The sequence below is a fragment of the Monopterus albus genome, unplaced genomic scaffold (genome assembly GCF_001952655.1).
Source record: "Monopterus albus unplaced genomic scaffold, M_albus_1.0 scaffold46.1, whole genome shotgun sequence".
In the NCBI taxonomy this organism is placed as follows: domain Eukaryota; kingdom Metazoa; phylum Chordata; class Actinopteri; order Synbranchiformes; family Synbranchidae; genus Monopterus; species Monopterus albus.
In genome coordinates this window covers 1,385,933-1,412,052 of record NW_018127926.1, presented here as the reverse complement: position 1 = coordinate 1,412,052, position 26,120 = coordinate 1,385,933, and the positions used below count along the sequence as shown (strand labels likewise).

General features: G+C 39.3%; 1 protein-coding gene across 7 annotated transcripts in view; it reads right to left on the bottom strand.

The window, feature by feature from the left end:
* Positions 1-2,674: 2,674 nt before the first annotated feature.
* Positions 2,675-26,120, bottom strand: part of veph1 (ventricular zone expressed PH domain-containing 1) — a 72,291-nt gene continuing 48,845 nt past the window's right edge. For 4 of the 7 annotated variants that reach the window (XM_020600271.1, XM_020600270.1, XM_020600272.1 and 1 more), the window contains 4 exons: positions 21,881-21,998; positions 11,307-11,443; positions 7,381-7,434; positions 2,677-7,104 (listed from right to left, as the gene is read on the bottom strand). In XM_020600271.1, coding sequence (XP_020455927.1) covers positions 6,922-7,104; positions 7,381-7,434; positions 11,307-11,443; positions 21,881-21,998 — 492 coding nt within the window. In that variant the 3' untranslated portion in view covers positions 2,677-6,921. Of the gene's footprint in view, positions 7,105-7,380; positions 7,435-9,914; positions 10,000-11,306; positions 11,444-21,880; positions 21,999-26,120 lie in introns of those variants that run through there. The other 3 variants (XM_020600277.1, XM_020600274.1, XM_020600275.1) reach the window with 3 other exon arrangements.

Below are 26,120 nucleotides of genomic sequence, written 5' to 3'. Positions count from 1 at the left end.
AACCAAACTGTCAGCAGTAAAACTAGCAGTAGCTATCCGTGCTAATTCAGCCTAAATAGCCTAGCTTAGCTCGAACCACGTTGATTTTAGAATAACTATGCATTTAAGTGAAGGATTAATGTTACAGTGGAAATGCAGCGAATTTTGGAACACAGGTTACTTACCAACAAATCCTCTTTGATCAGTCTGAAACAGCGTATTTCCAAAACTTGCGCAATGTTGTGGAAACGGTGCTAACACGGCCTCCACCTCGAACACCAGGTGAACACAGCTGTGCGCGTGTCTACAATGGGGGCATTCAGGGATCGTAGTGAGTGTAGTTCATCCAAGTGTTGAAAGCGATCAGAGGTCAATAGGCCTACACGATCACTTCAAGATATCATAGTGTCTGATGGCAAGGCTGGGCGAATAAACAGCATCATTCCTCGTCTTTAATGCGATGCATTTGCTACCGATTGTGCATGTTCATATTGACCACAACATAATTATAACTAAGGCTGATGGGGACACTTTTGATTAACTTGGGAAAAGGGCAGGGGTTTAAAGAAAACATGCGATATCTGAATACACATTAAAGCAACTTCTCAGGTTTTCGATGATATTTAAGGCCTGTGTTTTATGCCAAACAATGAGGTCTGAATTCACGGAAATCACTATGGTACCTATTTGTTTGTAGTGTGAACATAAAGGCATCAATAGGAATGAAGTATCTGAAATAACTTGTGCACCTTAACAGATGCTTGAAAGATATCAGTTTAATGTTGTCTGATTCCATTTAACCTTCCTCTTTCTTGTGTCAGCTTTCTGTTACCATGCCTTATGTTAACGGGTCGGTTTTGACCCGCATCTTAAATCGGCTATAAAATACACTAAAACCATTATTTATCATCCAAATATTTTTTCATCTCTTGGTTATCTTATTAGGCTTCCTTATCCATGAAATTATTAGTTTCAATGTTTTTGGTCTGGACCTTTTGGCCTTTTTTTCAGCATACCCCTCAATTTCAATTTTAGAAAAATGGTAAAATGTACCTCAAAAAAATCACATTAATAAATAAAAGGTTGTGTTACCTTACTATCACTGAGGGACATTACCACACACCTCTTTAATTATTTTCTTATTTATTTATTAATATTATTAGCAATAGTAACATTTATGGTGTTGGGGTCAGTTTCGACCCATATACATTAGCTTCAAGAAAAGGACAAAGAATTTTTTTTTTCTCTCAGTTACAAAACTTGAATATAAATGAAATGAAAAGCAGAACAAGTCAGAACAAAAAATATAGATTTGCAAGGTTAAACAAACAACAACCAATCAAGCAAATCTAGTCTCTGTGTGTGCAAGAACATGCACGAATATGTGATGTTTAGATGCATGTGTGGCAAAAAGTGGCACTCTTAATGTGTTCTTTGCAAAGATATTTCTTGAAAAGGCACAAGAAATTCATCCACTGTCACCTCTGGCCCTGGGTTGATCATTTGTGGAAGGAGCTGCACCCATCTCTCCCAGATGTCCCTGATGGGGGCAAGCTTATCAGATCTTGCTCTAGTATCTTTGTTGTCAAATCTGATGACTCTTGATATCATTTGGAACATCTGAAGTGACATTGTTGCCCAAAAAATATTTCTGCCTGTCGATGCATCCCAGAGACTATCAGTAGCCTCAATGCAGGATCTGTAGACTCCAGCAAGAAGAAGAACACCAATATAAGCATCTAGGTGTTCCTCATCAATGTCTTTCCACATGTCAGCATAGACCTTTTTTCCTTCGAGGTTTGTCATAGTAAGAATGACCCTTTTTAGTGACAATAGCATAAATAGTTCAAAACATGTCTTGATGTCACTTACTCTCGTCACAGCAAACCTTGTTATTCCAGGGGTCTTTTTGATGACATTTGCAGCAGCTGCCCTGCCAAGTGAATCATGAGCTACTGAGCTCCAAAGGATCCTTCCATCTTTGGACTTGACTCTTTCTGCTGGAGTAACTTCCCCACTGGTGACCTCCTCATCAGACCCAGATGTGTCTGTGTCCTCTGGAAGCTCCACGTAGTCTTCCACTTCAGATACCAGTTCATCCATATTGCTTTGTTGCTCTGTGTTTTCTTCCTCATTTTCTCCTAAAATAGTATCCAGAACTTGGCTCACTGAAAATCTTTTTCTCATTTTTGCATGCTCCAAATTGTGAGATATACACTCTGCAAGTCACCAATTATGTACTGAAGTCACAGGTCTGGACATGCCCAGAAATGCCCAGGTAAACACAGCACATGATTGGAAGAGGAGCTGGCTGTCAGTGTCTGGGCTGAAATTGCACTTATAATTTTAGTTTTGACTCTTTTATTGATTTATAATCTTATTTTTAGGACTGGGTAAAAACCGACCCTAACAACACAAACGCTACAATTTCAGTAGGAGCATTTTATAATTTGGTAAGATTTTTTTTTTTTTTTAAATTTTGTTGAAATAAAGGTTACTGACAAAAAGCCTTGAAGCAATAAACAAAATTTTTTTTGGTACTTTTATGCTTTTAAAACTGAAAATGGGTCGGTGCCGACCCTAACACAAGAGGAAAGTTAACAAAGTAGCAATGCTGTTAATACAGAAATTATAGACTCAAAATCTATAACTGTTTCACCAAGGCTAAAGGTCATACAGTCTGTACTTATTCCCAAAAGGTCCCTGCTACTTCACAGTGATTTATCCCCTAAAGCTTTTTTCCATTCCCTGCATGACAAATCTTTTTTCTTGCGGCACTTTTAGATACTTAAAACAGGAATATCAACAATCAGCTCTGCCGGCCTCAGTTCAGCTGATGAGTGAAACTAGTTTCAGAATTACAACAACGTTGACAGATTGAGCGTGGGACACTCTGAAGGGTTTGGAGTTGGAGAAGGCTTGCAGAAATATCCCAGTTCTAATTTACATTAGGATCTAGTGTAATAATCTCCAGGAAATTAGTCAGCTCTTGTTGTCACTCTCAGAAAGAGACACAAGGAGAGACCGGTGAGATTAACTGCCTTCACTGGTAAAGAGTTACTGTACAGATTTATCAGGAAAAAAGGCAGTTTCAGACATGCAAAAGGTACAACAGACAAATATACAACCAGTTAATTGTCAATTAAATACAACTTTCATTTTTTGCAGTATTAATTCATAGTAATTTAAACCAGAGGAAGGGAAGACAATCATTCTAGACATTACCAAAGTGTTAGAATAGAGCTTGTGAAAAATAAATAGTGACCTTTTATCAAGAATCAAACAAAATCAAATGCAATTAACAACACTCTAAAGTAACATCTAAATGCTCTTTGATTTTTCACAGAAGACTGTTATTTATGCTCAATGTTTATCATGCATTCAGCCATTTTAATACTTGCGCCAGTCATATTTACATACACAGTTTGTGACTGTTGAAATCTACAGCAGTTTCTATGCTGATATCTGCCTTTAAAACTGTAAATGTAATCTCACTGTGCTTTAAAGTGATGAAAGTAACAGCTCACTATTCTCCACAATGAGACAGACAGATAGATAGATAGATAGATAGATAGATAGATAGATAGATAGATAGATACTATAGTGTCTATCCTCTAGACTCTTTACACAGCTGCCTGCAGATGTCTTGCATTAGGTGGAAAGTATATACCCCAGCATGCTTGGAAGCTGGGCCAATATTGCAGCATTAGAGAGGATTCATATAGGTACTTCTGGGTAATTTTGACATTCATATGATCAGACATTCACTTCAAAAACCAGTCAACACTGTGCAACTAAAAGGGTAAGGTCAGCATCATGGTACATTTACTGTTGCATCTATGGCAGTAGACTTGAACTTGAGAATGGAAGTGGACTGAACATTTGCTTGCAAGCTCCTACAGTCAAATATTTGTTAAGAATATCCAAAGATCTTGTGCATGGGCCCCCTATATACTCTTGCTCTCTTCAGATGCTGTAAAAAGTTATGGCTACTTGGAGCCTTTGGGGCAACATTTTGAACAAATTTTGGGGTCTGGTGTTTTCTAATGAGGAAACATGTCACCCAGTGCAACGGTGTGTTTCACTGATGTGTTTTCAATCATTTTTGGACAACAATGGCAGTGTATGGCACGGACAGATAAGCTAATCCAGCATAGACTGACAGACATTAACCAGTGGAGGTGAATCATTGTTGGTTTTAGTCTCTGTATAGGGAGTGTTTACAATACTGTTAATGTAGAAAATGACCAACTTTATCCTTTATTTTATGTGCATGCAATAAATCAAACAAGCTGAGTCTACAGCCAGTGGCTATACAGTGGCAGTCATGCTGCTTGGGAGGCTAACAACTGTGGGGCTCATAGCTGGCTGTGTATGTAGGTCATACATGTAAAACATGGAGGAAGGAAGGGATCAAACTGTGATGAAGAAGCATGATGTAATGAATACTTGTAGATGCAGGTCAGCTTTGATGTGTAGGGAGTCACAGCTAAAAGTATTGCATTATATACAAACAGTAGTAACTCAACCCAGTGGGCAAGGCAGTGTCGTGACTGCATGTACACAGCTAACACGGTTTTAGCTTTAGGGCAACCTAAGCTCAAAGCAAACGTGCTCATCTGTCACGAGTTAAGATGAAGCCCACCCTGTACATTTTTAAAACAGTTCAAATCTGGCATGTTATAGATATAACCAAAAGCATCTGATACCAACGAGAAGACACACACACTTCACATGTGGACTCAGACAAAGACATCATACAAAGTAACTGATTTGCCATGGCTATCAATGAACATTTGTCAAGTGCAGGCTGTGTAGGGTCAAGACAGGTGTCGTCTGCATCCTAGTCGTTGAGGTATTGCCAGAGGTGGAAAGAGCTTGACTGAAATCTAAGGAAGATCTGCAGCACTAATTTACAACATTCAGATGCTCCTTCCACTCCACTTCATCCAATCTCACAGTCGGAACAAAAAAAACAACCAAAAAACAACTTGGAACCCTTTTAAAATGAGAAAGCTCACCATTGTTCTTTGGCTGTCTTTAAGCAAAATCTTTCACTGAATCATAAAAATTAACGACTACACTGGCAAAGTTTCTAAATTCACAGGCCAAACACTAATTTGCTACATTGTTTTTTTTCCCCTAGAAATCTGTAGTCTAAACTCAACTATTAAGCAGCAGCTGAGCTAAAGCTGTTCCTTGTAAAAACTGGGATGAAATTGTTGCCACTTCCATACAGTGTTTAGATTGCAACACAACAGAAAAGTGACAACTTCACAGACTCTTAAGGGGCCTTCTTCATAAGTGACTATAGTACAAGAGTAGATGTATACAACATGGGGTCCAACATATGCTGCTGGATGAAACATTTCTGATTCTAAAGTACCTCATGATGTGTTGTTCCCTGCTGACTGTGGGGGAGAAAAAGTTTTGTTGGTGATGGAAAATACAGTATGACAAAAAAAAACAAAACAAAACAAAAAAAAACCAAACAGAAAATCTAAAAATAAATAGTTCAACTTTTTAAAAGAAATATGCATTTTCCCTTTCTTGCCAAGAGTTAGACATGAAGATTGATACCATTCTCATTAGTGTGTATTAGGGCGGCACAGCAGTGCAGTGGTTAGCGCTGTCGCCTCACAGCAAGAAGGTTCTGGGTTTAAGCCCGTTCTCTCCCACAGTCCAAAGACATGCAGCTTCAGCTGATTGGCAACTCTAGATGGGTATAGATAATGGATGGACAGTGTGTGCTAAATATGGTGCTATAGCCAATAGCTACTACTTAGCTTAGCTTAGCATAGCATGCAGGCAGGAAACAGCTAGCCTGACTCTGTCTGAATGTCAGGCAGTTTTGGTTTCACCCCCAAAAGATTACAACCTACCTTGGTTTCATACAGATTAAACAAATAAAATTGATTAGACAGCTGACAGCTTCAGAGGTGCTGGGAGGTGGATTTCGTTACCTTCAGACTGAGCTGAGCCTGGCAGTTTCCACAGTTTATATTGAGTTAAGCTAACCATCTTCTAAATATTTAGTGAACACACACACACACACACACACACACACACACATGAATGGTATCAATCTTGTCATCTAATTCTTGGAAAGAAAACATCAATAATTGGCTCTTTCTTTCAGAAACCCTCTCTCCCCTTCTGTCGGTCCTTCATTCACACAAACACATAAAACTAGTACTGAATGCCCTCCCCATCTGCTCTCCATTAGGCTCCTCTTCATCCTTCCTGTTTTCAAAAGAAAGAGTTCAGTCTAATTAATGCTACAAACCTAACGACGTCAGTGCTTCTAATTAGGGGTTTATTGCTGAATACTACTCTGGACTCAAATGCATTTCAATCATTATTTGTCAGTGAACTCAGAAATCCCAAGTTTGTGCAGATGACAGTTTTGTTTGCTTGGTGAAGCTCACTGCAGTCTCCAGATTTGAGTGGGAGAAGTCCGACTTTTCATGCTGTTGGTTCCAGGCAACTGAAGACCTTAACACTTCATGTGTTTAACACTTATGCGCTGTAACATTCACTTACCAAGGTCCACAGATGTATCATGTCATAAGCAGGTTCATGGTGTAACAGTTAATTATAGGCAGTATTTGTAACCATCATTCACGGTGGCTGTATACACACATACAATCAGTCTTTTATTGCTGGTGTAATACATCTTATTTCTAAAAAATACTGCATAACAAGTCTTTTTGATTGTTTTCTAAAAGGTGCTCCATCATTGGGTTTGTATACTGCTGATTCTAGTGCTACTGAAGTGATACTGGCATTGAATTTTGTGTGTTTTTACCTCTTACAATTTGCTACACTATCCTCAAAAGCTGAGATATTTTCTTCTGCATGTTTTCTCATCTGTTCTCATCAGTCTGATCTCATCGGTCTTTGTACCAGGTCTGCTTGTCCACTTTGGTATCCGTGTCGGTCTCACAGGTAAGTGGTAGCCTCTCTGTTCTCTCTCTCTCTGGCCTGAGCCAAGGCCACGTTGATACACTGCAGCCACTCCTCGGTGTGTTTCTCATCCTGAGCTTTCAACACGTACGTTTTACTGTCAGTGAATATCTCGAAAGCCCGCGGCAGACTGCGATCACGACGCTTCTTGGCTACAACCTATAAAGAAAGAAGAAAGGCAAATGAAAAAAAAAGTATAATGACAATAAACTTGATGAGCGTGTGAAGAAAGTGGTGTGTTGTCCTGTAGTTGTCATTTTAGAGCCATGTTATTTAAATCTTAAAACGTTCTCACTTTGCACACAATAATACATACAAACATTGTCTAGCTGTATCACAACTATTCATAGTATTTGTTGATGTGATCTTCTAAAAGGGTTTGGGAGCAGACTTCTGAAAGACAGGTTTCTGAGAGATGATCATGTAACTCCTCACCTTGACACTTTGCACCTTGCTCAGCTCAATGGGAATGTCATCCAACTCATCCTTCTGTGGGGAGGACGGAAGATGACAGAAGTAAAGAATCCGGCCGAACAACATAACAAATACAAACTTTGGAAAATCATATAGGTCTTCATTCTCCAACTGCCACTGTACTGTATAGTTTGTGGACTTGAGTGAAAATACCCATACAATTCTGTGAACATTTTCAATTACTAGTGAAATACTGTGTCACAGTATTGTTTCCAGTATTTACTACTACAGAACAAACCATTCACAGGATGAACACCACTTTATTGTTCTGCTGCTTTTCTCCAGGACATGAAACTAAATCCTGCAGCTCCGCCGCCCACTGTGTCTGTTTTACCCCACCAGTGGTGGAAGAGGTACTCATTTAAGTAAAAGTAGCAATACCACAGAGTTAATATACTCTGTTACAAGTAAAAGTCCTGCATTTAAAAAGTTACTTAGTAAAAGTACAAAAGTATTAACATCAATATATACTGTACTTAAACTACCAAAAGTAAAGCACTTATTATCTAGAACGGCACAGTTCACATCAATGTATATCATATTTTTGGATTATAATTACTAACGTGTTATTGTGTTCATTACTTTAATGTCGTAACTGGTAAAGGTGGAGCTAATGTTAAAGGCCCTAATCTTAATTACTTTACATACTGCTGGGTAGCCTCTGGATTTTCCACTGAGGATCAATAGAATTTTATAATTATACTGTATTTTGTTTTATTAATCTTATCTTGAAAAGTGATTAGTAACTAAAGTTATCAAATAAATGTATTTAGTGCAAAGTGCAATATTTTTGTCTGAAATGTAGTGAAACCTAAGTATGAAGTAGCAGAAAATGGAAATACTCAAAGTACAGATACCTCAAAACTCTACTTACTTACAGTACTTGTGTACATTTTCTTACTTACTTACTTAGTTACTTTCCACCTCTGTACTCCAGTAAATGTAATGTTGAACATGTATGTATTTCTAGTGTGGGGAGGTGTGGTGGTCTGTCTATTGCACCATAGCCTTCTGTTGTTACCCCATAGTTAAGTTACATGGTTATAACCACGTAACTGCAGTTAGCTGCAAGACCCATGGCAACTGCCAACATCCTGTGTGTGTGTGTGTGTGTGTGTGCATGCCTGCCTGGTTTCATTTATATTGTAGCGACCAGATGCTGGTCTTCACCATGTAAATTGCAGAATAATAGAGTGACAACTGGGTTTAAGGTTAAGGTTTACTACTGGGGTAGGGGTTGAGCAAGTAGTGATTATGGTTATGGTAAGTCTCCGGGAACTGAATGCAAGTCAATGTAAAATCCCCACAAGGAGTGAAAACAAACATGTGGTTGAAAAGCTTTCAGCTGAAGGAGACAAGCTGACAGCTATACCTCCCTGCTGCCTGTGCTGAGAGCCCGTTTCCCACTGAGGATTTAAGTCAGTGGTTTTATGAACTGATTCAAATGGACTTTTGATTAATTTTATCCATATGGGTAAATCATTTTATCTTAGCCTGTTAACATAGTCTCACAATATTCAACTAAACACCCCTCACCAACTTTTTCACATATTTCTGGCTGGTATTAATCATTTTACGAGGCAGTGGTGCTGGTATGAAGGCAAAGACTAAATAAAACCATTGGAGAGGGGAAAGTCCTCCAGAGTGTCCAGATGTATTTGCTGAGACAACAAAATGATCTATACGTTATTTTGATCCACAGTATTTGTACTATCACAAAGTGTAATGGGAAGTTTTTTTAGACACAGCAGTACAACAGCACTTGGCTGCTGACCCTCGGCCATTTTATATTTTCTCAAATCACAGTATTCATTTCACTATGTGCTGGTTTGCTTGTGTTTCTTCTGTTCCAATTTTCTGATAAATCAAATCATCTTGTAAGAAAAAAAAAAGATATGCTGGATTTTCAAGCTTGTCAGAGCAGGAGAATGCATCAGAACAAAGTGGCACAAAGTAAACCTGACAAGATGCAGACATGCTTGTGCTCTAGCTAACATACTCTATCTCTGCAATGGCTTCATAAGTGCAGTTTGGAATTATGTAGACTGGTGACAGCAAAAACACCAAATTATTTACCATATTGTCATGTTGTCTCACTATCTTTATCGCTCTGTCTGAATTTCTACATGGGAGTTTGCCAGATCAAAGTCTAGGTTTGGATGCAGTTTGGTACCAGTCTTTGTCTCGTCTCAATTAAGTAAAACCTACAAACAAATACAACAAATACATGGTGTCAGCTAAACCTGTTTATTAAAGTCATGTTCAGTAGGTATATATTTTACCTTAGACATATGGCCTAGATGCTAGTCCAGGTCAATCAGGTCTGCAAGTGCTGTGGCAGCAGCAGCAACTCAAATTGTCCCACAGACATCCTAATGTAGGTCCAAAAATGACTGTGGTAAGCCTGAGCCCTTGCACCAAGCAGTGAAACTTTCCAAGTTGCCTTTTTATCAGTATAGGATGGACTCCTTATATTTAGCAGAACCAAAACCTGCCTGATGTGGACTTTTGTAGTGCAGCCTCTAAGAACTTCACATTCCGTGGGGTTTGGCGTGATTGTATGTGGTTTGTTTAAATCGCCTCCAAAAAGAGAGAGAGAGAAAAAAAAGCTATTTTGAATCGTTTATTCTCATCACTCTGTATGTGAAAAGACCTTTAATTTCACTCTCCAGTTGGTAAAAGGTCTTTCACAACATGACAAACACCTCAAGAACATGCTGGCAAAGACAGACTGAGTTCTGAGAACAAAAACGCAGTGGCTGCTGGAAAAGAGAGGAGGAATGTAGAGAGGAGGAATGCGTTGCCACCTGGGAGCACAAACACTATTGTTTGGAGTCCAAAAAAAAAGCTCAACTCTTCCACCACTGAAGCATATTCCCCTATTTCCACATGAGATACCTCTGTCTAGTTTCTGGGAGCCGATTGTATAAACATGACACGGTCTAAAGAATGGGAGCACATCCAATCTCCTGTTCATCATGACTGCCATAAATCAGGATAGGAACACAGATACACAAAGGTGAAATAAAACTTCCACAACATTTTCTCATAAGCTGAATCTTCATCAACTGGATAAAATCAACCGTGACCTTATTTTGCACCAAACTTGCTCAGACCGCTGATCCAAACACCTTCTCAATCAGGCTGCGTTCTTTCCATGTTTTTGATTAAGCAAACTTTTCCTTTGCACAGTGATTCTCTGGTTGGTGACTTCAGCTTTTGTTCAATATTAAAATAATGTAGCACCAAACAAGGGGGATGTTGGAGGAAAAATGTGTTGTTGCTGCTTTCTTTACCTTTGCTCAGAGGGGAAATTCAGTTTTTATTTCACTCACAAACAGACAAATATACAACCAGTTAATTGTCAATTAATTGCTAATGACATCTACTTTTAGTTCAGTTTTGTGAGACTGACTCATCATGATGCGGCTTCATGCTTTGGCCTTAGGAGTCCCCCAAGAGTCCTTACTGGGGCCAAGGTTTGTTACACTCAGATTCACAGCATGATCCTCAGAGACAGTCGAGCTTACGGAGTTTCATCATGTTTCAAATAACACAGAGCAATGGCATATTACTGAGGATTTTGTGAGATTTTTTGAGAGACCGGGGAGTGTGAATGTGTGTGTCTAGCCTGGTATTACTCATGCTGTGGGGATGTAAATCTGTTTACACAGTCACATAGTCACATTGTAAGGACTTGACATCCTTATGGGGACAAAAAGTGTGTCTCCAAAACATAAATCGTTACATTTTAGAATAATGACTTGGTGTAAGGTTAGGCTAAGTCTCCCGGAAATGAATGAAAGTCTATGCAGGGACCCAGTAAATGGCAAAAACAAGGATGTGTGTGTGAGTGTGTGTGTGAGGACTCTTCATAGGCTACGTACTGATTTGCCTTTCCGGAAGAGCAGCTGGTTCCCTGCCAAGGTGAAGTAGCGGGTCTTCCAGCGTTTGATAAACTTCCAGAGAACCTGCTTCTCCTTCAGCTTCCCCTCAATCAGAGGCTGTCCCTCCTGGTTCACAACTAGAGGGCAACACGGAAAAGAAAGAGTGGGAGAAGAAAGGTATAAAGAGGACAGACTATATTAATGCTTTTTTTGTATTTGCGCATTTATTTTACATTGCTGCTGACCATCAATGATTTTATCTGAAAGGTCAGTCACTATGATGCGTTCATAAGCAGGTGGGAGGGTCTGACACCTGAGACAGCATGGTGTTAATGAACTATGTTGCCAGAGAATCTAGCACAAAAGTTAAACACAAAGCAAAACTACTGGGTGTTAAATCAATAATTTGGCATGACTGACATCCAACCTGTTATCCATTTTTTTAGGCTAGATTCAGCCCATAACATGATTTAATAAGACCATACTTTCCTATATTGATTTGTTTTCACTAGTTTTTTATTTTACAGGAATAATTTTATTTTCATCCAAGGATGCAACACCAGATCATAAAGGACCTTTTATTACAAATGTTAAATTGAGAAAGCAATTGTGCAATTTATCAACATAAACATTAGAGGATTAACTGCTGGTACAACAACATTTCTCCTTATCAACCCAAAAGAAAGGTTGAAATTGGAGGACAGACAGCTTCTGAAGAGGAGGACACCTGATTATTTGTGTAGATATCAAGAATGCATTCTAGAGTGATTAACGCTAAAAATGATGTTATATTTTGAACATAAACTGGTAGTAACATAATGTATATGTACTGTAATTGGTAGTGCATGGTAATAAAAGCACAGGTATGGTGCATTTAAGCCAGAAACACTTTCCCCATCAATAGTAAATGTTAGGGAATGCACCAAATGTGGTGATCCCTGCAGATCTTAGTTTACAAAGCAGCTGCCTTCCACATGTCCACATAGTTTTCTCCAAATAAGTGAGATTATGTTTTGCCTTTTTGCATCTAAAGCTCAGCACAGCTGTCCTATACATCTGAGCCTTGCTTCATTAATTTACTGTGAAAAGAACCAGTTAAGGATTCTCATCTTCAATCTCACGGTTCAAATTCCTTCACTTCGATGTATTTCTGTTTGTTTGCCTTCACTTCTTATTTTATAACACCAAAGCACTTTGAACTGCATTTGTATGTAATTATGTGATAAAAACAAATGTGAACTTTTTCACTTCCAGTCAACATTAATGAGTTGTTCAGTTTAAATCAACAAAAGCAAATGTGTGCGATTGGGAATAGGAGAACTCCTGCACAGTCTGGGCTGGTCTGATTAGAAACACTCACCCACATCAACCTCCTGGACCGAGCTGGATCAAGGGTGTCTTTTTGAAAACAAATGACCAAGATGACAGAAGCTGATTAATTGAGCAGATGTTTCAGTACAAACATGTGCATCAAGCCTTTATATGTGTTTCAGAGACTGTGACGTCCAGTAGGAAACAGCGATGTTCTGGTTGGTTCAGTAAACTAGGACATCAGACGCTGGCCGCCAAACAGAGCCGCTCTTTATAACCACAGCGATGAGTAAAGCAGCCCAGAGATAACTGTAATCTGAGCGGAGTGTGTGTGAACGTGTGGGCATACTTGAAAGATTATTCACAGGGGTACCTAACGTAGGCAGGACAAACCATAAAAGGTCATCACAACCCCAAATCAGAAGGGCAGACAGGAGGGGAGAGGAGCTTCTCTGTGTTCTGTGGGCTTTGTTTCACATCATTATAAAATGAAACACCGTTCAACTTTTTGACAGATGATCAAACAAACTTTACAGCATTTTAAAGACATAATTTCAGGGGATGAGAATTTTATGGGCCTTTAATGTTCTGACATTTTATAGAGTAAGTGGTGAACTGGTTAATAACAGAGCTGTATATTAATCAGTAACAATAACACTCCTAAACTGCAGCCCTAAACATGTTATTCAAGCCTATAAAAGACAAAATGATTCCTGCGTAAATATTTCTTTCAAAGGGTCACTTCATCCAAATAAAGGTTTTTCACCTACCTCTGGTGGGATCTAGCTGTGTAGACATGCAGATAGTTTTGGATTATTTTGTCCAGGGTTTGAATTATGTCTTTGAGATTTGTACCTTCGCCCTCAATACCACATCAGTAAATGAAATTCAGTTTGCGATACTCACAACTCTGAAAAAAATTACATTACAAAAACAATCCAGAAACAGTGTCCCTATTTCACTGAACTACTTCTTTATCAGAAAATAATTTCAATGTAAATAATAATAAAAAATATTTAATACTATGAGCAAAACATACACCTGCAATAAAATCAAAACTATCTCTAAAGTTAAATATCATTACAGGCACAGCTGAAGTCAGAATTTATACATACACTTAGGTTGAAATCATTAAAAACAGCTTTTTTTTAACCGCTCCACATATTTTAGCAGGACGTACTTTATGCACAATGCAAGTGATTTTTCCAACAGTTGTTTACAGAGAGATTATTTCACTTATAATTCACTATATCACAATTCCAGTGGGTCAGAAGTTTAGATACACTCAGTTGACTGTGCCTTTAAATAGCTTGGAAAATTCCAGAAAATGATGTCATGGCTTTAGAAGCTTCTGATAGGCTGACTGACATCATGTCAGTCAATAGGAGGCACACCTGTGAATGTACTTAAGGCCTACCTTCACACTCAGTGCCACTTTGTTGGCATCATGGAAAAATCAAAAGAAATCAGCCAAGACCTCAGAAAAAACTGTGGACCTCCACAAGTCTGGTTCATTGTTGAGAAAAGCCTGAAGGTACCACGTTCATCTGTACAAACGATACTATGCAAGTATAAACATCATGGAACAATGCAGCCATCATGCCGCTCAGGAAGGAGACGCGTTCTGTCTCCTAGAGATGAACGTACTTTGGTTTGAAAAGTACAAATCAATCCCAGAACAACAGCAAAGGACCTTGTGAAAACATGGGAGGAAACTGATATCAATGTATCCACAGTAAAAACAAGTCCTGTATCGACATAACCTGAAAGGCTGCTCAGCTTGGAAGAAACCACTGCTCCAAGACCGCCATAACAAAGGCAGACTACAGTTTGCAGCTGCACACAGGGACAAAGATCCTACTTTCTGGAGAAATGTCCTCTGGTCCGATGAAACGAAAATGGAACTGTTTGGCCATAATGACCATTGTTATGTCTGGAGGAAAAAGGGGGGAGGCTCACAAGCCGAAGAACACCATCCCAACCATGAAGAACGGGGGTGGCAGCATCATGTTGTGGAGGTGCTCTGCTGCAGGAGGGACTGGGGCACTTCACAAAATAGATCGCATAATTACATCAGCCAGAAAGTGAAAGCCTGGTTGAAAACGGGTCTTCCAAATGGACAATGACCCTGAGCAGACTTCCAGAGTTGTGGCAAAATGTGACAACAAAGTCAAGCTACTGGAGTGGCCATCACAAAGGCCTGACCTAGATTGCTGAATAGATAGTTGATAGAATATTTGTCTGCAGAACTGAAAAAGCATGTGTGAGCAAGGAGGCCTACAAACCTGACCCAGTTCCACCAGTTCTGTCAGGAGCAATGAGCTAAAACTCCACCATCTTATTGTAAGAAGCTTGTGGAAGGCGTCCAGAAATGTTTGACCCAAGTTTAACAGTTTAAAGCCAGTGCTACCAAATACTAAGCGAGTGTATGAAAACTGCTGCTCCACTGGGAATGTGATGACAGAAATAAAAGCTGAAATCAATCTTTTTCTCTTCTCTTATTCTGACATTTCACATTCTTAAACTAAAGTGTTGATCCTAACTAAGCTAACACAGGGAATGTTTATAGGATTAAATGACAGGAGCTGTGATAAACTGAGTTTAGATGTATTTGGCTAAGATTTATGTAAACTTCTGACTTCAACTGTACGCGAGAAAAAAATTTTCAGTAATATGAGTGAATTGGCTCTTTAATTTGAGCCACAGTTGTGCTTATTTTAGAAGATGACATTTCTGATTTTATTGGTGTGAGTTTAAGATTACGGAAGAGTGTTAGGGCCACTGCGAAAAATGTAATTGAGTTCTGACTTTGTTAATGGTTTTATTGGAACTTACATGGCAAACAACCGAGTAAAAAAAAATTGCATTCTTTCTAAATGATCAGTCTCTGTGTCTGCAGGTCAAATCGACTTCCTGTCGGCCTGTTTCAACAGAAACACTGCTTAGACACAAACAGTACAAACCTGGTGCCAGCTTGTCTACATCATCTAATAAATACTTCAGTTTTTGGTTGCAAAGATCAACTTGTCTGGTGCATACAGTAAATCACTTTGCATGAACACCCGGAAAGTGATTCCTGAAATTGTTGTTTGGGTTCGTAACCCCTTGACAGGCAGATGTCAAACAATGAGATCACAATGCAAAACACACACACATGGACACACACTGATAAACAAAATTGAGGATGCCTGTACAAGTATAAGTAACACTGGATAGTTGTATACAAAACCCTCCATGTGCAATCAGAACAAGCGTACTGTATATTCTGGTGCTGTCCTATGTTCATACATGTGTTTCTCAAGCATTCTTTATTTATAGTATAGCTTTTCCATGTGTGGTCAAATCACATAAGACACATTTTAGTGCCAAATCTGACGAGGCCTTCTCTGCCAGTGGCTCTTGATTGGCAGAGATTTGAGGGCTTTGTGGGAGTGACAGGATTTCACAACCATGACAGGGGTCAAGTCTCCAAACCAAATTATAAGCAGAAACAGGCATTCCTCCAAAACCGCCCTGATTTCATGATCCAAATACAAAAAGAGCCAGTTTGTATTTGTCAATTTTCTTGCTTATTGTAATGTGCGAGTGCATGGGTGTATTTGTTGGTGGTTTGTAGTTTTTGGCTAGAAAATGACAACATCAAGATGAGGTGCGAGGACAACAGGGAGATGTAGCCTATGGTTGTAAAGATGGCTATAAATCACAGCTGACAGTTTAGTTACACTCCATTTTAACTAGAAATTCTAGGAAAAAACATGTGGTTGTAAACAAGTTACCCAACCCTGTTAGTTGTCAAGTTTTTCGTTTTAGTGACAGAATTTCATAACAGGAAAAAATGCCAAGTCATTATCAAGAGGGGAAAAACTGTTTCTGTAGTATGTCTACATTTGCAAAAACAAGTTTGAAAATTATACAAAGCAGGCACCTTTATTTGGCTTGGTTTCACTGTAACAGCAACAGTCACACTGCAAATCTTACATTCCCATACAGCATAAACACACACACACACACACAAAAGCAGTGGTGGAAGGCGTACTCAGATCCTTCACTTAAATATGACTACTGATCTAATGACATAAAAATACTCTTTGCAAAAGTAAAAGTCCATCATTTAAACTCCTACTTGAGTAGAACTACATAAGTATTATCAGAAAAAATCTACTTAAAGTATGAAGCTATTCATTTTGGAGTAACATGATCCCTGTAAATGATATTTGAATGAATTTATTATGTTACTTGTTAAAGCTGATGCATCGATGCATAATTGGTGGTGGTTGGTTGAGGTGGTGCTGCTTTCATCCATTTCATTGACATATAGTTTAGTCCAGCAATTCCCAGTTGCGTAGAAGTTGCCTCCCAGTTTGTTTTGATTCATTTGTGTATTGCAAAGTAAAAATGGGCTCCTATTTTTTTCAAGGTAAAGCAATTCAGTAAGATTTCTGCCAAACATAAAACACAGGCTACACCTGCAATGGCTGCTAATCATTCCCAGTTTGTTAAATGAATCAATACATTTCTAAAAGTGGTCTCACTGGTGCCTAGGATGAGTATTCATTTTATATCATCAACTGAAGGAAAAAAATCATCCCCAACATAAAAAACCCATGTTTGTACGTACCAAACTCAAATATACGTGACACCCTGGACAGGTTGCCAGCCAATCACAGGGCTGTAACAGCCACTCACACTCACATTCACACCTACAGGGAATTAAGAGCCACTGTTTATTCTAACCTGCATATTTCTGGATTGAGGGGGGAAACCAGAGTTGTTATGCAGCTGACTGTCGACAGCAGACTGGTGATCAGCTGCAGATAGTGTTGTTCAGGGCACTGAGTTCATGTCAGCAGCCTGAGGTGTGACACAAATGTCAGGTCACCAGTGGTAAAGGTCACTAAGGGGCCATTTATTTAGCACTGTGAGCTGTTTAAATACATGAATGATAGGTATGTGGCCTGGGTGAACTTGCTGTTTACTCTCCCCATTTCCCTGACTCTGGGCTTTTCACATATCACACATAATCCACTGCACAAGTATGTGTGCAGTCATACACAAGTCTTTACCTCTGAATGTGTTCATATCCTCCTTGCATAAAAACTCTCCTCACTGGCTAAAGCTACGTGCACACACACACACTGAACTGTGTTCATTAATTTAGTTTAAAAAGTGTATAATAATAGGCTGGAGGCAGAAATCTCACAACCCGAGTTTTGCATGACTAGATGCTATCAGGCTTAAGTGTAAAAATATATTTTATTTTTAGTGATTTGGGTAAACTAATCTTTTCTGTTCATACCAGAAACATGCAGAGCAGTAGGCTCATCCAAGGCCACAAATGCTTTAGTAAACACATGTACCCACATGCACACACACTTCTAATCACACAGTACCAGAGGGAAAGTACTACACTCCCTTCTCTAAATCCTCCTGTAATGAAGAGAAACTGGCAGAAATCTGAAAGGTAATCATCTGCTCCTTGCAGTCATTCAGCTGACTCACTGATTACACTGGTTTGTGAGCAGCAGAGCTGGAAGAATGACTTTCACTTGGCTTTTGTACAGTTTGGATCGGCCAGTCTGATGTGTGATTGTGTGTTTACTTTAGTGCACGTGTGTTTGTGCATTTGAAGAAATGGCTGACGATGAGATAATGACATGGAAGAAGAAGAAGAAAGTGAAAAGCTGTGAACTGAACTTGATGACAGAGTTCATGGATGAAGATCATTCAGTTAATGGAATCACATATTAACCATCTTGTATCCTACGTACTGATTACTGCATAATAATAATAATAATAATAATAATAATGAAGAAGAAGAAGAAGAAGAAGAAGAAGAATCATCACCATCATCATCAGAAAAAAAACGTCAGATCATCAATAATCTAATCTGGATAACTCAGTTATCTATGTATGCAGAACAGGGGCCTAATCTGAACTTTTATCCCTCCAAAGCATACAAAAACACACACACACACACACACACACACACGCACACACATCCTTGCTTTCATCACATACCAGGTCCCTACATAGTCTTACATTCATTTCCAGGAGACTTACCCTAACCTTAACCAAAGACGACACTTGCTCTAACCTTACACACCGTCATTTTTGTTAAATTTGACCAACTACATTGTGGAGACAGGCTCCAGTCCACACAAGTCACTTCCGGTCCCCTAAAAGATAGTAACTCACAGATTTGGGGCTGCAAAAGTATAGAAAAATGAGACCATACAAACACACACGCACTCACTGAGCTTTAACTGTATCCCATCTGTCTGTTTCTTCCTATTAACCACATCCTGCCTCTGGCTTTAACTTTCTGTGAAATCCCCTGCTGACTTCTTATTAGCTGCCATCAAGCAGCAGAGGCTGGAAACAACATGTTCCTGTTTGAGACAAAGCTTTAGAGCTACTTTGTTCCACTTTCTCTGAAGACAGTCACTTCCGTTTTTACCTTTTCTCCACCCTCTCCCCCAATCCCTATTTCTTCTTACAACATCTGCCACAAACCTGTCCTCTTCTGACTTATATAACTAACAACTGCTTCCATGTGGGACTGACAGAGAGATTCATGCAGATTCAAAGCCTGTTGTTCAAACACTAACACACATGCTCTCTTGTAGGCTTTCCTATGACTCAAATGTCACTCATCACTCAGCCACACAGTCTGTGCACCCTGTACTTCTCAGAGAGGAGCAGAAAAATCCTTTTAGTATGCTCCTTACATTTTAAAAAAATATTTTGGTCGATTTTATATAGTTTTAAGTCCCCAGAGTATAAATTTGTAGTGTAGACACACACAGTATCTGAATGTGATTTAAGGAAATGGTCACTATTTTAACTCTGACTTCACTGAATGGGGTCAGTGGTCCAAAGTAAACTCATGACAACTGAGCCATTATGGTAGTGACTGACTGGTTACATTGAGCCTTCATGACACCAGTGCCAGACTGCCAGCTCTTAAAGAAGAGCTGCTCACTGCTCCACTTTCTTCTGCTATTCTGGGAAAAACATCATTTCCCTCGAAGGTATGTTAAGCAAAAACATCCCATAGAGCTCTGTGATGGTTTTATGATCAGACCTCAGGGAAACACAGCCGTGACCAAAGGGCCAGTTGATTGATAAAAAAAAGACATCTTCTAAATCCCGTTTTACTTGCTCTATTTAGATAAAACAACAAGGGCTCAGGACAACTCAAAGAAAGGGACCCACAGCAGCTTTTGTTCACAAATGGAGAACATATTGTAACAACTAAAAAGAAGTTTGATGCTGCAATAATAATAATGACTATTATTAATATTATTATTATAAAAATAATCTCAAATTCAATTCTAAAATCCACTGGTAGTTAGTGAAAAGGTGCCAGGACAGGTGTTAATGCCTGTGAACAGTCAAGCAGCAGCATTTTGGACCATTTGAAGATGGGCAAGAGAGAGGATGGATTTATACAAGTATATCAGGTATTACAATAACCTAATCTACTCAAGATAAAAGCATGAATAGCTATCTACAAATCCTGTTTTGATAAAAATGGCTTGAAACTATGAAAATCCAGATATGATGCATGCCCCAAACCTGGTTTAAAAAGCAACATCTCCATTTTATTTTCATTAAAAGGTAAAAAGCTTTGTGTTAGCCTTATCCTAACATCCTCAAGGCAATTAATCATCCACTTCATAGCACTAGAATCACTCTGCTCTAACATTAAATAAAGCTGAATATCGTCAGCCTAGCAATGAGATGATAACCCATGTTTCCTTATAATTCTACCCAAATAGGAAATCTATAAAGATAGCAATGGCAAGGGTGGACCCTTGAGGGACCCCACAAGTCAGGAGAGCAGCCAAGGAAACTGTTTTATGGTAAAAGTCCTATCAGACAGACTTGACTTAAACCACTCCAGAGCCACTCTCATAAATGCCATAACGATGTTCTAACAGATGAAGAAGAATGCCATGATCAATTGTATCACAACAAAATCCCCGGCATCTGTGATTAACCCTCCTGTTATGTTGCGGGTCAAATTGATCCACGAACATAACTGCTGAGCAGGCATCACCTGAGAAATGAACATAACAGGAGGGAACCCTCCTGTTATGTTCATTTATGTTCATTTCTCAGGTGATGCCTGCTCAGCAGGGTGCTGCGAGGGACACGGTCGAATGCCTTCTCCAGATCCCCGAAACACATGTGGACTGGTTGGGCAAACTCCCATGAACCCTCCGCCACCCTGAAGAAGGTATAGAGTTGGTCCAGTGTTCCATGGCCAGGACGAAAACCGCATTGTTCCTCCTGAATCCGAAGTTCGACTATCAGTCGAATTCTCCTCTCCAGTACCCTGGCATAGACTTTCCCGGGGAGGCTGAGGAGTGCGATCCCCCTATAGTTGGAACACACCCTCCGGTCCCCCTTCTTAAAAAGAGGGACCACCACCCCGGTCTGCCAGTCCAGAGGCACTGTCCCCGACCGCCATGCGACGTTGCAGAGGCGTGTCAACCAAGACAGCCCAACAACATCCAGAGACTTAAGGTACTCAGGGCGGATCTCATCCACTCCCGGTGCCTTGCCACCGAGAAGCTTCTTGACTACCTCAGTGACTTCAGCTTGGGTGATGGACGGAGGAGATCATTTTGAATTTCAATTAATGTAGATTCTGTACTGCAGATATCTAAACCTGGACTGAAAAACCTCAAACGCATTTTGTGCATCAAGACAGGAGCAAAGCTGAGAAAGGACTACTCTTTCCAGTACCGTGCACAGACATGGTAGTTTGGAAATAGGTCGGAAATTTGCAAGAACATTCACATACAAATTAGTTTTTTCAAAAGAGGCTGTGTTGTTGCATGATTGAACACTGAAGGCACTCAGGATAATTATCTAAATGAGAAACTAGTAATTATCTTAATTATGCTAATTACTAGTTACTGTGCAGTCTTTGACCAAGTATTGTAGGCAGTGTGTACATATGGAGTTAGAAGCTACAATACTGAAATCGGCCCTATCTGACAGTGGTGAAAAGTCATTTAACAAATTTCTGGATCTGGATGCTGATGATCTGGATCAGCACCAAAATCTAATGGATTGTTTAGTGCGCCATACCCTACCTCTCCAAAAATACTTCATCAAAATCCATTCATTAGTTTTTGAGTTATGCTGTGAACAAACAAACCAACAAACACCTTGCTTGCATTAAACTATGCTCTATTCTACTAATTGTGATGACTTGTGCTTGTGTTCAAGAAAAAGCAGTGTGTGTGTACCTGTGGCCTTTTCAGGGTTGTTACACATGAAGCAGAGCCAACCTCCTTCTTCCTCACTGTATCCAAACAAGTCAAAAAACCGCACTTCCTCCAAATGGCTCTGAAGAATGTCCAAGTCCTGAAGAAAAAGGAAAAGAAGGCAGAGACAGATGAAATCATAGCCCACCCATCAATTAGCTACACTTGCTTATCCTTTAGAAGGCTGCAGGAGGCCTGGAGCCTGTCCCTGTGGACACAGGGTGAGAGGTAGGGTACAGCCTGGACAGGTCACCAGTCCGGTGCACACACACACACACACCTATGGGCAAGTCACCAGTTGACCTAACCTACATGTTTTTGGACTGCGAGGGGAAGTCAACACTGGCATGGTGAGAACATGTAAACTGCCCTTTAACTATATTTAAACTTCACAGGGGGATGTTGTGATCAAAACTACTTATGTACAGTGTCTAATTTAATCATATACTGTATAAATGTTCTCATATAAAATACAGATGCAGAGGCAGTGCATACAGCAGAGCTGCATTAAAATTAGTAAAGACTTAATTATTACTATAATATCTCTTCTCCAGCGGCTTCTTGCGTTTTCCATAATATCTATGAAGACATGAGTGTCAGTACAGACCTGTTACATAAGATGTGATGCACCTGCACAACATTACTGAAACAAACATAAAAAAGGCAGATGGAAACTTTTTTTGCAACCCAAAACTGCTTTGCTCACACTGCTCACTGCAGTACTGCTGTTTATGTATGTTGTACACTTCGTGGTTCGGTGCACATAGTCACCACGTTGCACCACAAGGCATTTCAACTCACTTAAAGACGTCTTTCACAGCTGGTAGACCCAGATTAAACAAAGGGCCAGACTTTACAAATAAGTTTTATACCGACAAATACTTATTCCTGCCATTCTTTCTAATTTATTACTCAAAACAGTGAAAGAAGAAAGACAAAATGACGGGCGGACATTTTGTCAGCCTGCAGACAAATGTTAAAGCTTAAAAATCTCTAAATGCAAATCACACATATATACATAAATCAGTGACCGTCAACTCTAAGAGGTACTTAAAAGCCTGGCATTGTGGTTATGGACTGGTGTATACTGAAAACATATGTGTTTGGCTGTGCATCTGTGTGTGTGTGTGTGTGTGTGTGTGTGTGTGTTGTGTGAAAATGTAAAGTAATGGGATCCTAGACCCCCATTAGAATTCCCTGAAGACCCCCTGCACATGGTAAGAGTTAGACTTCACTTTAAATACTCAGAAATACACTTCGGTGACACTATTATCCTTGAGATAATATATATTTATGTTAGGCTGGTTTGGAGAAAAACAGGAAAACTTAAAAAGATGATGGATTACTGTCATCAGTCTTCATGACAAAGAAGCGGTCTTCTCCTGTGTGTGCTCATACTGCATTTAAGTACATTTCTGTACCCACATCTACATGGACAACCTACAGAGTATCTTCTGTGGATGTCTAAATATCCTGAGAACTAACCTCTGCTTTGTCATTTCCTCTGACCTCTATCCTGCTTTCACATTTTCTGATGATCCATTTAAAAGCATAATTTCTCACTACATCAAAATTAGTCTCACAGAAGATGCTCAGAGGGACATGGATTTAAATGAATGTAAGAAAAAGAGGTAGCTGTAATGGCTGAGCTATAGTGTTTGACCTTTTGACCTATACCGCTTCAGCCCTTGATGTTAACGAGCAGAGACTGAAATGTTAAGCTTTTCTTTTAAAGCGGGCACTCCCAATTAGACTGCTGAAGCTTGGACTAAAATCCATATGTCAACACACACTGTACTGGCCACAAACAAGTACATGTTTCTTTGTGTTGTTTTAAATATGTGATGTGCAAGGGCTTTGCATGAGGATACAGATGAACTAGAACCATGTGTGGCTGAGAAATCCGGGCCATCTGTGGGTTTACACGAACATATTCTGATTGGGTTCAGGGGACCGGGTGGGCTTCAGGAGTCACATGTTGCAAGAGTGAGAAAACCTGATCGGGACACCAGAAAATCCAGACAATGGAAGACAAATAGGGTGGATAGGAAAGAGAGATGAAAAAAGGCCAAAAGTGGTGATAGTGGTACATTTCCTCACTGGACTTGACTTGAACTGCTGTGCTACTTTATACTTCTACTTTATCTAGTAGAGCACTCTGTTTACTGCTAATGTTACACAAAGCTTGACTTACTCCAAAATTAAAATCATGTTAATTCAATAGTAAGGTAAAATCATGACCATGTTAGGTTGCAAATGTTACCAAAACAAACACATTAGTTTAAGAAGCAAGAACGCCACAGGTGACAGCTGTGCTGCAGTCAGAGTAGTAACTCATGGTATCTCAAGAGTACCTATGCTAAAGTAGGAGCTAAAAAAGTCCCTCAAAACATTGTTCTAAGAACTATTATTGTTCTCTGTTCCTACATGGAGGGGGTCAGTATAGAGGAGAGATGCTACATCCTGTCACATTTTCACTTGATTAGATTTGACAATGTGTAAAATCTTCATAATCTTTATTTTTCAGTTCTGCTTTTCAGAGACAATGAAACGGCCTTTCTTTGGTTTAAACAAGCCAACTCATGCCTGAACAAATGCTAAACTGTTTACAAAGCTGATTTGAATCTGCAACAACTAAAAGAAATCCTAACAAACTAATCCTAACAAACTAAAAATAAATCCTTTCCTCTGTGGAAAGGATTAAATACCATGAGTTAGTTGTTGAGAAACAGTCTACATGGTGCCAGGCTCACAACACTAAAACGCAGCTGACACAGAATAAATGAGTTGTAAATGGTATGGAGAGGCCATGTTTTGGGTGACAAACATGCACCCGGGCAACAAGCTGATTTGGCCAAACACACTTCCATATTTGATAGATCACAACAAATAGATCAGGGAAGAGGTGAAGAAACAAAATTGCTGGATTATGTGTCTGATTGTCTGTCCTCATGCAACCCTTGTTCCACTTTTAATGAGCCCTGTCTCTCTTTCTGCACCCCTTCCCTCCTATCATTGATTTTAGATCATAATTATATTAATTTGACCAACATGCAACTTTATCTCCACATGATTGTAACAAGGGACAAATGTAGTGGATCAACACAGACAACACAGGTAACAAATCTTCCCAAATCTTCCCAAATTCAGTTTTCAAGAGAAAATTCAGTCAACAGTCAGATATAATTCCATTGCTTTTCATAGAGCCTCACTTATTATTATTATTTATTGTTGTTAAAACTCCTGGTAGACTCAGTACAAAAAGAAACATGAACTGAAGTAAAACTATATTTGGAAGGTTTTAAAGAATCATTTGTTAACTGATTAAATCATTTTAGATATGGCACACAGTCACTTCAAGTTTTAAATGTAATCAGTGCATTTATTTGGACTGTCGCTGTTGATAAGGCTGTGAGTCATTTGGACCTGGAAATGAGCAGAGGAGATGAAAGGAGTGAAAAGCTTTTAAGAGGTTTCAAGACAGAAGGGGAACAGACAGTGGGAGGTTGAGTCAGGAAAGAGGAGGAGGAGAGAGGAAAGGGCAAACCAGAGGGAAGGTGAGTGGATGAAGAGAGGGAGGGTCTCATCTTTAGGTTTCTGAGAAAGACAGTTTGTGGAAACCCCTCAGAACCTGTAAATCAAATATGTTGGCAAATGTTCTCATTCTTTGCAAAAGAAGGAAAAAAAGGTGAAACTGTAATTTCATCTCTTCAATCTCAGGCTTCCACTTTGCTCAGTCTTTCTACATTTCTCATGCCATGTCTTCCTCATTTTGATTCATTTTTTCTTTTCCTACATTCTCTGTGTCAACCTATTTTATTGTACCTTTTCACAACTCTCCTCTACAGTTTCATCATCCTGTCTTTGTATTCCTCCTCATTCAGTGCTAGCTCTCTTTGCTCTTCATCTATAATTCCTTTTCTTTACATTTCTCAGACCATCATCTCTCCTTATTACTGTACATGCCATGTCTTCTCTCTTTAAGCTATGACCTTTCCCTCCCTTCCCTTTCATGCCTGCGTGTTTCAGCCAATCTTTCCCATTTTTTCCATAAAGGCCTTTTAAATTTTTATCCCTCTCACTGATTGAACTCAGTCATTATTAACACATTTACGGTGCAGCTCTTTAAACCCTTTGCTTGTTTTTATTACTGAATATTTGTCTTTTCTTCCTCTGTATCTCACAACAATCCTTCTTCTTCTTCAAGCCTTTGCCTTCCTTC